Source organism: the organism of the source record quoted next, unplaced genomic scaffold (assembly GCF_019419815.1).
Source record: "Pyrus x bretschneideri cultivar Hongxiangsu unplaced genomic scaffold, Pyrus_bretschneideri_v1 Contig27, whole genome shotgun sequence".
NCBI lineage: Eukaryota > Viridiplantae > Streptophyta > Magnoliopsida > Rosales > Rosaceae > Pyrus > Pyrus x bretschneideri.
Genome location: NW_025999579.1, coordinates 4,837,758 through 4,852,631, shown reverse-complemented (window position 1 = coordinate 4,852,631; position 14,874 = coordinate 4,837,758). Strand labels below are relative to the sequence as shown.

General features: G+C 35.7%; 2 protein-coding genes across 4 annotated transcripts; one reads left to right on the top strand and one right to left on the bottom strand.

Moving 5' to 3' along the window:
* Positions 1-4,120: 4,120 nt before the first annotated feature.
* On the top strand, positions 4,121-6,032 carry LOC103952953 (transcription termination factor 4, mitochondrial). The gene is made up of 2 exons (XM_009364666.3): positions 4,121-4,310; positions 5,702-6,032. Exons 1-2 carry the CDS (start codon positions 4,167-4,169, stop codon positions 5,855-5,857), a joined length of 300 nt encoding a protein of 99 aa, XP_009362941.1. The 5' UTR covers positions 4,121-4,166; the 3' UTR covers positions 5,858-6,032.
* A 1,995-nt stretch (positions 6,033-8,027) lies between these two features.
* LOC103952957 lies at positions 8,028-10,535 on the bottom strand. Of its 3 annotated transcripts, none has more exons than XR_001953602.2 (3): positions 10,252-10,535; positions 9,268-10,120; positions 8,028-9,180 (listed from the first exon to the last, which is right to left on the bottom strand). XR_001953602.2 is itself a non-coding variant. In XM_009364670.3 (2 exons), the coding sequence occupies exons 1-2, from the start codon at positions 10,394-10,396 to the stop codon at positions 9,585-9,587; spliced, it is 681 nt and encodes a 226-aa protein (XP_009362945.2). In that variant the 5' UTR covers positions 10,397-10,535; the 3' UTR covers positions 8,028-9,584. The 3 variants fall into 3 exon arrangements, 1 of the variants encoding a protein (XP_009362945.2); XR_001953603.2 differs by having other exon boundaries at positions 9,301-10,120; XM_009364670.3 differs by having other exon boundaries at positions 8,028-10,120.
* Positions 10,536-14,874: the final 4,339 nt, after the last annotated feature.

Sequence of the window (14,874 nt, the reverse complement as noted above, 5' to 3'; positions counted from 1 at the left end):
TCATAAGCACAGTGTTGTTCTGGTTTTACCCACTGTTTTTTCCCTTTTTCAACTTTGCCATTTTGCCTTGCTATCAAGTACAGCAGCATTCTCGAACACGTGAGATCTCGTTCCATCGACACTTCCTGCCTACTCCCCCCTCTCACTCTTGCTCACTGCTCCATGCTGCTTTATCTCCTTTGTTGCTCACAATCATCGCAAAAAACCTCAAACCATCAAATCCATTTAGCCTAGTTTATAACAGCAAGGGTCAAAATGAAGAGCCAATGACATGGGGATTTGTTTAATTTTATCAAGTTTTGTACTGAGGTAAAACTCCCCCCATTTAACATAGTTTTAAATGCTGATTAGTATGTGTGTAAATAGGATTGTGAGTATGGTTGTATATATGTAGTAGTAGAATTAGAAACATTGTTGTAATTATGTGTAACTAGAGTTGTAAACCCGCAGCATCACATGGGCTTTTTTGCTTGTAATCCACTAATTTCTCTATCTCATAATACTTTCCGCGTTTCTATTTTCCAACACGAAACGCTAACAAAAACAAGGATACTTGTATAGCGAAAGCAGAATCTAAAAATATAAAAAATTCAGGGCTAGCCCTGAGGGTAGTCGGGGTAGGCGGTCGCCTAAGGCCCCCAAGTTCGGGGGCCCCAATTTTTTTTATACATCCTGTATATAAGATATAAATACAGGAAACGTAAAACACATCACAATTACTTTGTTGGTGTAGTGGAAACGATTCCTGTAACATCCCACATCGCCCAGGGGAATGATCCTTAAAAGTATATTCTCATCCTTACCTAGCACGAGGCCTTTTGGGAGCTCACTGGCTTCGGAGTCCTTAGGAACTCCGAAGTTAAGCGAGAAAGGGGCTAGAGCAATCCCATGATGGGTGACCCACTGGGAAGTTGCTCGTGAATTCCCAAAAACAAAACCGTGAGGGAATGGTAAGCCCAAAGCGGACAATATTGTGCTATGGTGGTGGAGCGGGCCCGGGAAGTGATCCGCCCCGGGCCCTGTGACAAATTGGTATCAGAGCCTAACCCTGGTCGCGTGTGTGCCGACGAGGACGTCGGGCCCTTAAGGGGGGTGGATTGTAACATCCCACATCGCCCAGGGGAGTGATCCTTAAATGTATATTCCCATCCCTACCTAGCACGAGGCCTTTTGGGAGCTCACTGACTTCGGGTTCCGTAGGAACTCCGAAGTTAAGCGAGAAGGGGGCTAGAGCAATCCCATGATGGGTGACCCACTGGGAAGTTGCTCGTGAGTTCCCAAAAACAAAACCATGAGGGAATGGTAAGCCCAAAGCGGACAATATCGTGCTACGGTGGTGGAGCGGACCCGGGAAGTGATCTGCCCCGGGCGGGGATGTGACAATTCCACTCCGTTTTCTTTAATGGTCCCAATGGGCCAAAATCCTTTTTTTTTTTCCTTTTGCTTTTGAAAGTAACCTCCAAAAACAAACAAACAAAAATCATAGAAAGGGTGAGATTTACTCCATATGTATATATTTATATATATAAATGGAGCACTCCAAAATAGTGAAACATTTAAAATATCATAAATTGCCCCTTAAAAATTTTAAAATTACAAGAATTAAAAGGAGTTAAAATAATTCAACAAATATTAATTTTGAATGAATTTAAGATTTTCAACTTTAGAAAAGAGAGAAAAAAAAAAAAAAAAAAAAAAAAAAAAACTTCACGTTAGTTGGTGGTTTATGTTTAACTTCTTATTTATGTTCAAAAATATTTTAAATAAAAATTGTATAAATAGAAAAAACTTGAATTTCTTAAATAAAAAACATACAAAGGTCAATTGTCACACACCTACGCGTGTGACAAGTGGCTAGTGAAATTAATGGCCCCATGTCCAAATGCATTTTTTTTTCTTTTGCTTTTGAAAATAACCTAAAAAATAACAAAAACCAGAATAATCATAACTTTGTAATCTTTTTGCTTTCAACTTCCCAGCCTTTCTTTTCTATTGAATTTTTAAGCAACTATCACTTTGTCCTGAAGATTGTAATTCGAGGTAACCAAAACTTTGAATTTAAATTTTCTTTTTCAATAATTTATTGTTAAACTAGGTTATTCTAAAATTTGATTCGCTAGTGTGATGTTGATTTTAGAAAGAACACAAGAGAACCACTTGGCATTGTTGAATTATTATATTCGTCAATCAAGTTTTGTTGTTTTTTACTCTCTTGATCATCAAGTTTTATTACTCTTCACCCTTAATCTTAGACTCTTAACTACAAACACTTAGTGCATTTGCGTCTAAAGACATGTGACATGTAATATCTAAGTAATATTAGTATATCTGTTTCATTTTGATATTAATTTTTAATAATATTCGATGAAGAAATATACTTTTTATATAATAGCAAATTCTTTTTACTACATACCAATATACAAAGAGTCGAAGGTCCGAGAACTTTAGGGCCCCACTTTGAAGGCTCACCTAGGGCCCCCAAATTCTCAGGGCCAGTTCTGAAAAAATTCAAAGGTCTTACATATGGATGTACATTTCCTTTCACCTTAAGCAATTTTGTTATAGCTGTTTTAGTGTACATTATCTTTACCAAAAAAATAAAAAAAAAGTATACATCAGAATCTTTACTATTAGAATGTCGGAATTTCACTTTGGGATTTCAAGGCTTCACTAAAAATAACAAGACTAGAAAACTTCTAAAACAAAAACAAATTCAAAACTGACTTGAAAAATTTTTGCGATAACATTAGTAGGTTAAATAATCAATTATTAAGAAAAATGAGAGAAGTGATATTAATGTAAATTTTTTTAGTAGGCATTAGTAAGTTAAATAGTCAGTCATTATGAAAAATGAGAATTAATGAGGTCGATCAAAATGGCTCCAGAGTACATAAATATAATAGATTTTCTTCCACTACTACAAAATAATATGTGATACTAATATACATATTGTGATGTGTATAAGATGAAATAAATCGATGTGTTGTTACATTAGTGAATTGACGAATTTTCTAATTCTTATGAACCTTCTTTTGATAGCTTCTTAGATGCTTCTAATCCTCACCTCTTGATCTATATTTGTCAAGCCAAGATCCCTCCATCCACCTCCTAATTTGGGTGAATATCAATTATTTAATTATCTTTTTATAATTAAATAATTATAACTTCTCCCACAAAATTGGACTTGCATCCTCTCAATCACAAACACTGCAAATATTTATTTTTCGGAACGATGAGTAGTTTTTTGAAATGTTTAAAAAAATTTGAACTAATTTAAAATCACTTTAAAGCATGAATGCATGCCAGTTTCAAACGACCAAGTCGAGTGGCCTTACGCGCCTGAATTTAATTAATATTTTCTTGGTCTGATCCAAATAAAGATCCTTCGTCTGGTCCAAATATAGACATTGATACAATAGGGGGCTCGAAAGACCTTAAGCGACACATCGTAGTTATTTGTAGTTTTGTGCTTCACTTTTTTTATAGTAAATATTTTTTTAACAACAGTATTATTTATAATAAGGGAGAGCATGAGGACTTAGACTCACAATAGACAAACACTAATGTGGTTCAATTTCATTATTTGGCGAAAATCGAACTTAAAACCTCTCACTTGCAAATGAAGAAAAATATCACTAGTAGCAAAAATAAAATATAATTTGGAAAAAACATGAAATTATATGTAATATGAGTTTACAAAAAGAGTAATGTTATTCTTACCATAATTTTTTATCATATTTCTTTACCATCTTAGATGTTAGATGAGTTGGACAAACTATATCATTTAATTTCAATCTTTTTATTAATTAAAATACTTAAATAATTTTAGGTAGAAGAATGAGACTATACCACAATCATTATTTAATTAACAATGTTTTTATTAATTATTGATTAACATTTTGATTAAATGCTAATTAATTTAGATGATGGGGTTGTTTAACTCATTTACCACCTAAGATGTTAAAGAAATGCGGTATAAAATTGTGATTGGAATAACATTATTGTTACAAAAATCTAAGTGGTATCACGTGGGTTCCACACGTTGTCTTCATATCTCACCTGCAAACGGAAGAGAGTCCAGTCGAGCAGGTCCTCTCCACTCCACGGTGACTGAGGTTTGTACGGAAGCACTCTGTTCGGCGAGAGAGAGAGAGGGAGAGAGAGCAATGTTACAGTTCCCGGGGTTCATGAAACAGTACCCGTGGTCAACAAGGACCATACCGACGTCGTTTCTGCTGCCAACCCAATGGCCCCAACCCCATAGTGAGGAGCTCCTCCTCGCCATGGAGGAGTCCGATTTCGAAGAGAAGGTGCTTTCAGAAACTTCATTTTTTTCATTTACATATCTAATTTTCCTTTATGGGTATGTCGAATTGCCCCAGATTTCGACCTAATTGAAATTTTAATCCAAAGAACAAAGAGGGAAAAGATCCAATTGCTTGAAATTATGAAAAAAGACCCTAATTTGAATCCTAATAAGATCTAATTTTGAAGGAAAGACCCTAATTTTGTAAAATTGTAACTAAAGTAAGGATTTTTATTGTGTTCATCATTTGAATTGTCTGTAGGCTAAGATATGCCTGTAAAGCTTTACAAGTTTTGTTTGGTTACTTGGATGCACCTTGTTGAAAGTTCCTTCTTTTGGTTCTCCTGAAAGAAAATTGGTTTTGAAACGTTTCGTTTTTTTTATCGTATAAGCTGTGTGAGTTCTTCTGCTGATCAGATTTGTATCATAAAGTGTTTGTTTTGGTAACATTTTATGCCTTTTGCCAAAGATCTAGGTCAAGTTATGAAAGGTTCAGGTTGTTGGGTCATTTCGAGACTTGGCATCGTTAAATGTCAGTGTACTCAATTCAAATCCTCATTGGTATGTGGGTCTCTTTGGGAGTGTATAGTTCTCCAATTTGACTCGGGAAATCATGTGTTGGTGGTGAAGAATGCCACTCCCTTTGGGAAGGATGCTACTCGGTGATATCTGCACTAAATCAGAAAGGGGGTCAAATTTCAAGGTCTTTCGAGTAAGAAAGAGCTCAGTATTTTGGTATTTCCAGTAATAAGAAGCGGACTTTTTGTGTATCTCATGAGTTACATGACTGTCTAACCTTAGGAACTCACAAAAAAAATTACTTTCATCGTTGGGTAGTTTTTCAGCGTGAGGTGCTATTTTGGGATTCTTGTGAGTTACAGCCTTGAAGATTGGGGATTGTAAAGTGTAACAAACTAGAAGAACAGACACCTTGTTCAGAATTGGTTGTTTGAGTAGCAAAACCTCAAGGAGAAAGACGAATAGTTTGAGGTGTATGATATACTCTATAGGACAGACAACTTGATCATTACACTATCAATTCCACAAGGCCAACTGGGTTTCTCAACCCCGGTTGCCTACAGAAACGTTTGAAGTCCATCCTTTTTGAAATTGCATCTTCTCAAGATATATTTGCATAAAGATTTAGCTCGAACCCAAAGATGGGGTAATGTTTGAATTGAGCAGGATGGAGGCACATGTCACATGGGACAGCCTAGTTCTTCTGAGAGTCGGATTCATGGCCAAACGATATAACCTTAAGTTGCCTAGAAACGAAAACATTGGATCTGTGCTGGTTCAAGTGTCTTGAAACTAAAAATAGGGATGTTATTGTATTTTAGCACGTATATTTCTTCTCTTGTTTAAGTTGGCAGTCTTATGAGTTAATTGTTGCAGTGCAATGAAATCAGAAAGAGTAGCAGCACCATGGCCGTTATTGGGAAAACCGCTGTCGACAACGATAAAGAAGACTATGACAACGATCCAGACGATGATGATGTAGACAATGCAGAGGATTCCGAAGGTGAAGAGTTTGAGCAGGAAACCAGTTGAAATTGCTGACAGCGATACCCCTTGTTGTGTTTCCGTTTGGACGGCCACAAGCCTGCACCGAATGCGGCATTATCTTTACGTGTATCCTCATACATTAGCTTAAACAAATTTGCTGAACTAAGCCACTTCCCTGTTCCCTCTATTGATAAAAGATAAAGTCTCTGCCTTTTGTGTTTCTCTGTCATTTTTCATGGCCCTTAATTAATAGTAAAACATATCCTTAAGTTAGAGAGATGTCCTAAAGATATTGTTAATCAATCTATCTGTCTATCTATTATTATATATATAAAGAGAGAAGAAAAGGTGAATAGAGTTTTGGTGTCACCAAGCTTCAACAAAAAGGCCCCAAAAACAAAAGAACTTTAAAGGCATCTCTAAATAATGCATCAAATAAGGTGGGGGTATTTTTGTCATTTTAATAGTTTTTAAAAATAATTAATTATTTTATGGTTTTTTTTTTTTTAATTAGTATCTCACAATAAGCTAGTAATAATTTCATTGTCTATTGGTGAGGAGGGTGTGGGTAAGGGGTGGGCTAGATTAGGTCCCAAGTTCGAGGCCTGGTGTGGGTGGAAAGAAAAAAAAAAAAAAAAAGCTAGCAATAATTTGATTCAATTTTTCTATTTATAAATATGTTCAAAATATCTTAAGAGACGTGTAATGCATGTTATAAAAAAAATCATTCACACGCGGATAATAATGTGATTAAATTAGTTGTCAAATGATTGTTTTTTTTTTTTTGTAACAAACGATATTATCTATATTAAGGGGAAGGGAGGCGGGTTTAGCCTCACAATAGGCTAGCAACAATGATCACTCAGTCGTTTATTAATATTATTTTCTCTATTTTAAACATGTTCAAAACATCTTAAGATGCATGTAATGCCGGTTATAAAAAAAGGTCTTTCGCATGCGGATAATAATGCGATTAAATTAGTTGTTAAATGATTGTTTTTTTTTTTTTTAACAAACGATATTATCTATACTAAAAGGGGGGGCTCAGCCTCACAATGGGCTAGCAATATTGTGATTCAATCAATTGTTTATTAAATATTATTTTATCAATTCTTAATATAAATTCTATAGAGACCAATTTTATTATGTGAATTCAACTGTTTTAATTGGTTTATGAGGGGTTTCTTCTAGCATGATCTAAGATTATTCATTTACTTCAAATATTTGACTTTCCTTTTGTCAATTTACACATGTATATACATTTAGAACGTGTAAGTTGCACATAGCACTTCGTGATTCAAACAATGTCTTTTGCATGTGCGTGAGCACGTGTATGGAGACTAGTATATGTTAATGGAGTTGCAATAAATTAGGTCCATGGGTGGATCCTGGAAATTTTATTTTTGTCGTTTTTGTGGGGACAGGTTGGACTAGCCTGACAATCTTTTTCATGAATCATTAATCCGACAAAAAACGACATGAAAATAATGAGTTTCAGGTCACTTGTTCACGAGTCGGGTCATTATTGGGTAACCTGTTAATGTTGGTTGTTTTCGGGTTTCCTATTAAGAACCCAACAAGATATCATTATCATTTGCATGATCTAGACATTAGGCAAGGTAATTTCTTGTATGACCTATTAATCCGAAACGAAATGTCACGACCCATTAACAAATCGAGACGTTATTGTGTCACCTGCTAAAAACCCGTTAAGATAACAGGTTTTACATGACAAGCCCTGTTAAGATAACGAATATGATGTGAAAACGACATAAATACAACAAGCACGACGCATTTGCCAAACTATGTTTGTAAATAAAATTTGATTTGCTGGAACTACTTATGGCCTAGTAGTATTTTTCTTTATTTATAAGTGAGTTTTTATGTTTGAATCTTGTAAATGACGAGCACGATACTAATCTATTGCCTCGCTTTCTTACGTGTAAATGTAAAGTTGTATTAAAAATTGGGAAATGCTATTAACACTCCATAAATCTCATTTTGCACTCCAAACTTTCTATAATTAGAAATAAAATTATACTTATGAGGAGTGTAGAATGAGATTTTTAGAGTGTTAATAACAGTTCCGTAAAATTTGATGCATTGCATATTCTTATTCAATTTGCAAATGGCAATATAATAAAGCGAAATTTTTGTTTGGTGGGAATAAATTACTTATTTTGAGTTGTTCTATTCCAAAAACGTTGTATCCAAGTTCCGTGATAACAATATTATCTTATTAAATATCAACTTCGTTGTGAAGGTAGCGGCATAGAGAATAATGGAGGACAGGAAAGAGAGTAACTTGTTCTCTAAATAATACAAAAATTAATAGAAAAGATCTTATAGACCTCGAAGAATTTTTAATTTATTTTTACTTAAGATTTATATAATCACACAAGTGTTAATATTGTTCAAAACAAACTTTTTATTTTAGTGTTTATTTTGACGAAGCCGATAAGGTAGATGAGAACCCTTTGTTGGCCAACTCTATATTTAAGCGATCAACACTAAGTTTCAATTCATAGGTTATTTGTGCAAAATTTTGGCCAAGTCAAAGGTGATTGAGACATTAATTTAACAAAATAAGTTGACCAACACAACGTTTTTAAACGCTAAAATTTCATGACATGAATTAAATGCGTGAATTGTCTGCATTGAATTGATCATTTAACAAGGATAATATATGAATGGAGACTTAAAAATTAGATAATTTAGATTGCTGTAAAACAACCCAAAAACATTGTTTGTTCTTTAGTTTTTTTTTTTTGAGCAAACGATATTATCTACACTAAGTGAAGATGTTGGGATTAGCCTGGCTAGCAGTAATATAGTTCAAATTCATCTTTAGCGAGAATTTGTTCTTAGTTATCAATTTCCTGAAATTACTTGTTAAGTCAATATTTTACCGTACTCTGGCGTAACGCTTATATGATATTAGGCTCTGGAAGCCCTCCAAAGGTTACTCCAACTCACAAAGTTCCAATTTTTGGGACACTTGAATGTGAAGCAGCCCTCAAGGCAAGTTGTCGCTTTTAAAAGCCATTCCTCCTACTTAGGAGGACCAACTGGCCAGCCCTCAAGGCAAGTTGTCCCTTTTAAAAGTCATTCCTCCTACTTGAGGACCGACTGGCCAGCCCTCAAGCCAAGTTTGAATAAAGATATATTCGTTTTAGCTTTCCTGGCAACAGCTAAGAAGGTTCATCTCCTAATTATCATTACTTATTTAATTTCATTTTAAGGCCGTATTATGACTCTTAATTTTCATTCCAATTCCCCTTAATTTCAGCGCGCATGCGTTTTGGGAATATTCCTCACGGGCCCGCAGCCAAAACGACATCTGGTTCCATGTGAAACGCCACAACCACCTGCACATTAAAGAGATAAACAATAATTAGCACAGCAAATCAAATATTAATATATTATCAACAAAATAGTTGTAACAGAAACGTTACGTGTCAACGGCGGACCGACTTTAATTGGACTACCTTGTTCTGAACAAACTGTGAGCGCTACGTGGCACGCACGGAGGGATGCTGCTGACAAGACAGCGCTGACTTAACGGCGACAAACGGAATCCAAACGATTGGCCCAACGAATTCAAGTACAACTGTATTTTTCTTGTCATTATATACCAAACCACCTCGAAAAATGTATAAAAAATAAAAATTAAAATAAAAAAAATAAAGAAAATTAAAATTCCTTCTTTCGACAAACCCAATCACCCCTTGTAATTTGTATTCTAAAATGTATTTTAGATTAATTACGTCATCTAGGTTCTCTGTGGGAAGCTCCGAGCATACGACATGTCGCAGTGAGGAACGTGTTGGTGGTGGTGGTAGTGACGATACTGCTGATAATGATGAACATACGACATGTCGCAGGGCTTGCTCCTCTGAGTGTGGACATGGCAAGGATAGTAGCAGACTCGTCCGGACCCTCTCTGATATCCGGCGCGGTGTCCAGCCGGCGGCGAGACTTGAGGCGAAACGTACCGTCTTGGTGGCGAAACGAAACGTTTCGGAGGCGAATCGGTGGATGAGAAGAGCGATTTCGAGGGGGACGAGTCGCCGCCGCTCGTAGCAGTGGACATCGGAGGCGAGATTTGCTTCGGGGACTTCGGCGGCGCGAGAATGGCTCTGATCTTCAGAGGACGAGGCAGAGAAGAAGCTCGATCGTACTCTTCGATGATATTCGTCAAATCCTCGTCGGACTTTACGGCAATCAAGGTCTCCAAATCTCCGTTCGGCAATGGACACTTCAATTCCACAGAGTAGCCACAGAACTCCTTAAGCTTCTCCATTAGCTCTGAACACACAGAAAAAAACTCAAAATCAGCATCGAAATTCAAACTAAGCAACTGAAATCGAGTAAAAAAAATTCAAGAACTCAAGCAAGAATCGAAAGAAAAAGATCAAATCGAAGACGATCAAACGCACCTGTACATGTAATGGAGGAATCGACGGCGAGGACGCGGTTGTGGCCGCCGACGTATCGGAGCGTGCCGTCGGAGTGGCGGGGGAGGATTTTACCACCATAGCTGCAGAGGATCTTCAACGGTTCAGGTGCTTTGTTGAGGTCCATGGCTTTTCGACTGTTTCGGTTTTAGAGAGAAAAGCTGCTGTTTGGTTACACAGAGAGAGAGAGAGAGAGAGCTGCGAGAGAGAGGAGAGAGAAGGGTTTTGGTTTTGGAGGAGAAGAGGTGCTTAAGGGTTCAAACCCCAGGGAGTGATTTTGTAGAGTATTTATAGATGGGGAGGAGTGACGGTGACGTCAGCGAGAGGCCCACGCGCTAACGAAGGAATACTAATCTCGCGGTTGTTTCCTCTAATTATAATTCATAGTCGTAATTTAATTGTAATTAGTAATTAGCTTTGCCTTTGCTGTTGAATTTCGCTGATTTATTCTTCGGATATTCTTTTTCTTTTTTTCTCATTCGTTGTCAAACAAAAGGCTGCTGAAATGAAAAAGGATCCTCGTCCAATCTTTTTTTAAGAATTCTAAGAATTCCGTAATCGTGATCGTTCATCATATATCATGCTATTAGAAATCATTCTAAAATTTAAAATTTAAAATTAAATATAAATAGTATCTACTGAAAACTAATCACACAATATAATCACAAAATTCCTAGGATCCTTAGAAAAAAAAATCCAACAATGATCCTTAGAAAAATGATCCGGCGATGACCCTTTTCAAAAGTACTCAAAGCAAGATGGAGTGGGCATCGCTGGGCCCATTTAGGTAGCGGGACCAGTGAGTCATCATAAAAAATAAATTTACTAATTTTTTAAAATATTTATTTTTCGTATTTGAAAAGAAAAGTGGAAGTGGTTTTGAAATTAAATCGAATTGATTCGGAGGTCACTGACTCCAAAAGTCCAAAAGGAATCATCACGAAATTGGTAATCTGTTTACATGCCGACAACTGTTAATTTGACGGATAAGTTGCAATCTTTTGGAAGAGATCTTCTCAGGATCTCTCTCACCAAAACTCACCAATCAATTAATTTGGATCTTTAAAATTTGATCAAACGGCTACAAACAAATGGTTCATTTAAAAGTTATAATAATTTTTCCCCGTTTGATCAAATTTTAAGAGCTTGGATTAATTAATTTGTAAGCTTTGGTGGAAATCTTTTCTCCCTCCTAGACTTCCACTTAAGAATTTTAAACTTCCTACAGAAGAATCCAATTTCTAAACACCTTTTCGATCCTCGAATCGAATAAGTTAAAGATGGTTAAAAGACATACATCAATAGAGAGTGTCTAAAAATAAAAATGAGCGTGTGAATTACAATACCCAATAAAAATATCATGATATTGAACTGATTTAGATGTGCAATATTATTCTAAGGCTTTTTAGCCAAAATGGTCTCTGAGATTTGCATAATTCCTCACTTTGGTCCCTAAGATTTCAAATCAATAGAAGTGGTCCCTGAGATTGTCTATCATCCATCATTTTGGCCCTTCCGTTAAAAACACCGTTAAGTGTCCCGGAGTTTTTGGCTGGAAGTTTGGGCAATTTTCAAAGTTTCGTAACTCAATCGTTTCTTAACCAAATTCGAACCCATAATATATCAAAATGAAGATAGGAAAGTGAAGAATAAGATTATACCTATTTGGAAGCCCAATGGTTGCCGAAGATTGTCGAAAAATAGCCTCAAAGTTGGCTAGTCCGAGGGAAAACTGAAAAACTCGCCGGAAACTGGGCAAACTTTAAATGTTCATAACTTCTTCAATACTCAACGAAATGAAGTGATTCAAAAACAAAAACCATACTTCTAGACGAGACGAAGATAATGGTACCTTTTTCAGCGGCTAACTCACTGTGGTTTGGTTGGAAAATGGCTCAAAAGTGGCTATCTTGGTCTCGAGTTAGCCACTTTCAAGCCTTTTTCTGGCCAAACCACAGTGACTTAGCCGCTAAAAAATGTACGATTCTCTTCATCTCATTGAGAAGTATGATTTTTGTTTTTAAATCACTTGATTTCGTTGAGTATTGAAGAAGTTATGAACGTTTAAAGTTTGCCTAGCTTTCGGCGAGTTTTCCAGTTTTCCCCCGAACTAGTCAACTGTGAGGCTATTTTCCGACCATCTCTGGCAACCATTGGGCTTCCAAATAGGTATAATCTTATTCTACACTTTACTATCTTCATTTTGATATATTATGGATCGAATTTGGTTAAGAAACGATTGAGTTACGAAGCTTTGAAAATTGCCCAAACTTTCGGCCACGAGCTCCGGGACACTTAACGGAGTTTTTAACGGAATGACCAAAATGATGGATGGTGGACAATCTCAATGACCACTTCTATTGATTTGAAATCTCAGGGACCAATGTGAGGAGTTATGCAAATCTTAGGGACCATTTTGGCTAAGAAGCCTTATTCTTATATCATCCTTTTAACTTGATCATTTTTCGAATATTTTTACAATGCAAATTCACATTTTAATATAAAAGTGTTTATAGCCATTAGATTAACAGATGCATCATTCTTATTGTGAATAAAAAGATTGACGAAGAGTATAACCATATAAATATTAGCGGATCCAAGCGCCCCTTCCCTTTACACTCCAAGACCCCTCCTCCATCGGAAGTGACGCAGTTCTCTACTTGAGTATTGTTTACTCTACTTGATTCGTGTCTTGCTCGCTGAGATGAACTGATCGGTGGTCATTTCTCGGAGTAGTGTTTGATTTTGTTGCCTTGCCTTATGAATGTTGTGGTCGGGTGTTTGCAGTGGTTGAAGTTGTCTTCGCTTTGTGCGTTGAGTTCGTGGTCTCGTCTTTTAACAATGACTTTTTATGGTCTCGCTTTATTGGGATGATTGTATGTGGCCTCACATTTTTGCGATGACCTATGTGGTCACCGGTATAAGTCTGTTACATTTATCGTGTTTTTGTAATAGATTTGTATTGATGACGTTTTGTAGGGGTAGGACAATGTTTGTGGTAGCCGTATAGGGGTTTACTATTGTTTCTTACACTGTGCAAATTTACTCCAAATCAATTTCTTGGTGGAGCTTATGCACCCGATTGGCAACCTCTGCAATTGTTTGTGAATTTTCAATGAAATACTACTCTATCGTTTCTTTCAAAAAAAAAAAAAAAGATAGTGCTATCCAAACACCTACCCTTATCTTACACACATTTTTGTTAACTTTTTTTCAATTCATTTGATTATATTCATGGATTTTCTTTAATTCATTCAATTCAACGGTAGAAAATTAAAAAAGATGTATGAGAAGTACAAATAGGTGTGTAGATAAAACTATCCTCATTTAAACACCATTGCCTATTTCACTCGCTAACCGGAACCTGAAGTTCACTTTCAGCTCGTTTCGACTTCGAGAAACTAGGTTCACTGGATTGCTCCCATTAAATAGGAATTTGCATTGTACATGTACCACCGTTAATAACTCCAAAAAAATTGGTAACAATAGAGTCTAAGGAATGAAGATCCTATCCGGATCCTCTTTGTTACCCTTTAATCATGTTCATTTCTCGTATATTGTGTGGTCAAAAACCATTTTAAATTTTATATTGAAAATTAAATACAAATAATTTCTGATAAAAATTAACTGCACAATTTACGACGAAATTAAAAGACCTTCTGGATTCTCACAAAAGAAGATCCTCATTCAAGTCTAAGGGGTTTAAAATGTCAAATCGAATCTTTTGGTAGTACGAGCAATTGTGGAAGATAAAGAAATTGAATTCAATAATAAAAAAGAGAATGTTCTTAAATAACTAATAGTTATAATTCTGATTCTCCTTTAAATGTTGCTCTTTGAATTTGGCAATAAACTAAATTTAGCAAATTAGAGAATAAATAGAAACACGCAAGACTAAACTGGTTCAACAAAAATTTTGCCTACGTCTAATTGTGATTTCTCTAAGTAGAGAAATCACGTTTCTTTGATTAACAAAAGAGTATATAGTAGAAAAACCACAGTTACTTTTCCCTGTCTTCTTTCTCGACGATCTTTATTTATCTGCTTGCTTTTTAGCCTTGTCACACTCTATTTATAGTCATTAGACTCTTAATTAGTGATAATATGCGATATCATGCATCAAGATTACCAGATTCCATATTTTATTATGTGTCAACGATGTCCAAAAGGAATAAACGTCAAGAACAAAATATATCACTTTTTCTATGGAATCCTATTCCTTAGCTTGTACAAGTCGAATAGACGTTCGATGCATTGAGACTTAATATTTGCATTATTTTGCTTCCGCTTCCAAACGTGTACGTCGTTTTTGCCACCAGAATCTTCTAGTTTCATTCCTAGTAAGAATGATGTGGTTTTGGTTTTACTACAAATATGTGCATGCATGAACATTGACTTGTACATATTGTCTTTATCATATGGAGAAATATCAAGGAAATTCACTTAAAAGTGAGATTTTTTATGGATTATCTGCCATTTCATAATTTAACGTCAATTTTCGTACCAACATTATAAAATATTGTGCAAAAAATGTGAAGTGGTAGAGAATCCATGGAGAGTCTATCCCACTTTTGAGATCATTCATTAAATAGAAACATAATGAGT

What these genes read in the sequence shown, in the direction of transcription:
- LOC103952953 (XM_009364666.3), top strand. Translation starts at nt 4,167, where the DNA reads ATGTTACAGTTCCCGGGGTTCATGAAACAGTACCCGTGGTCAACAAGG. An exon ending in AGTCCGATTTCGAAGAGAAG is followed by an intron (nt 4,311 to 5,701) that starts GTGCTTTCAGAA and finishes TAATTGTTGCAG; the next exon opens with TGCAATGAAATCAGAAAGAG.
- LOC103952957 (XM_009364670.3), bottom strand. Translation starts at nt 10,396, where the DNA reads ATGGACCTCAACAAAGCACCTGAACCGTTGAAGATCCTCTGCAGCTAT. An exon ending in TTCCTCCATTACATGTACAG is followed by an intron (nt 10,121 to 10,251) that starts GTGCGTTTGATC and finishes CTGTGTGTTCAG; the next exon opens with AGCTAATGGAGAAGCTTAAG.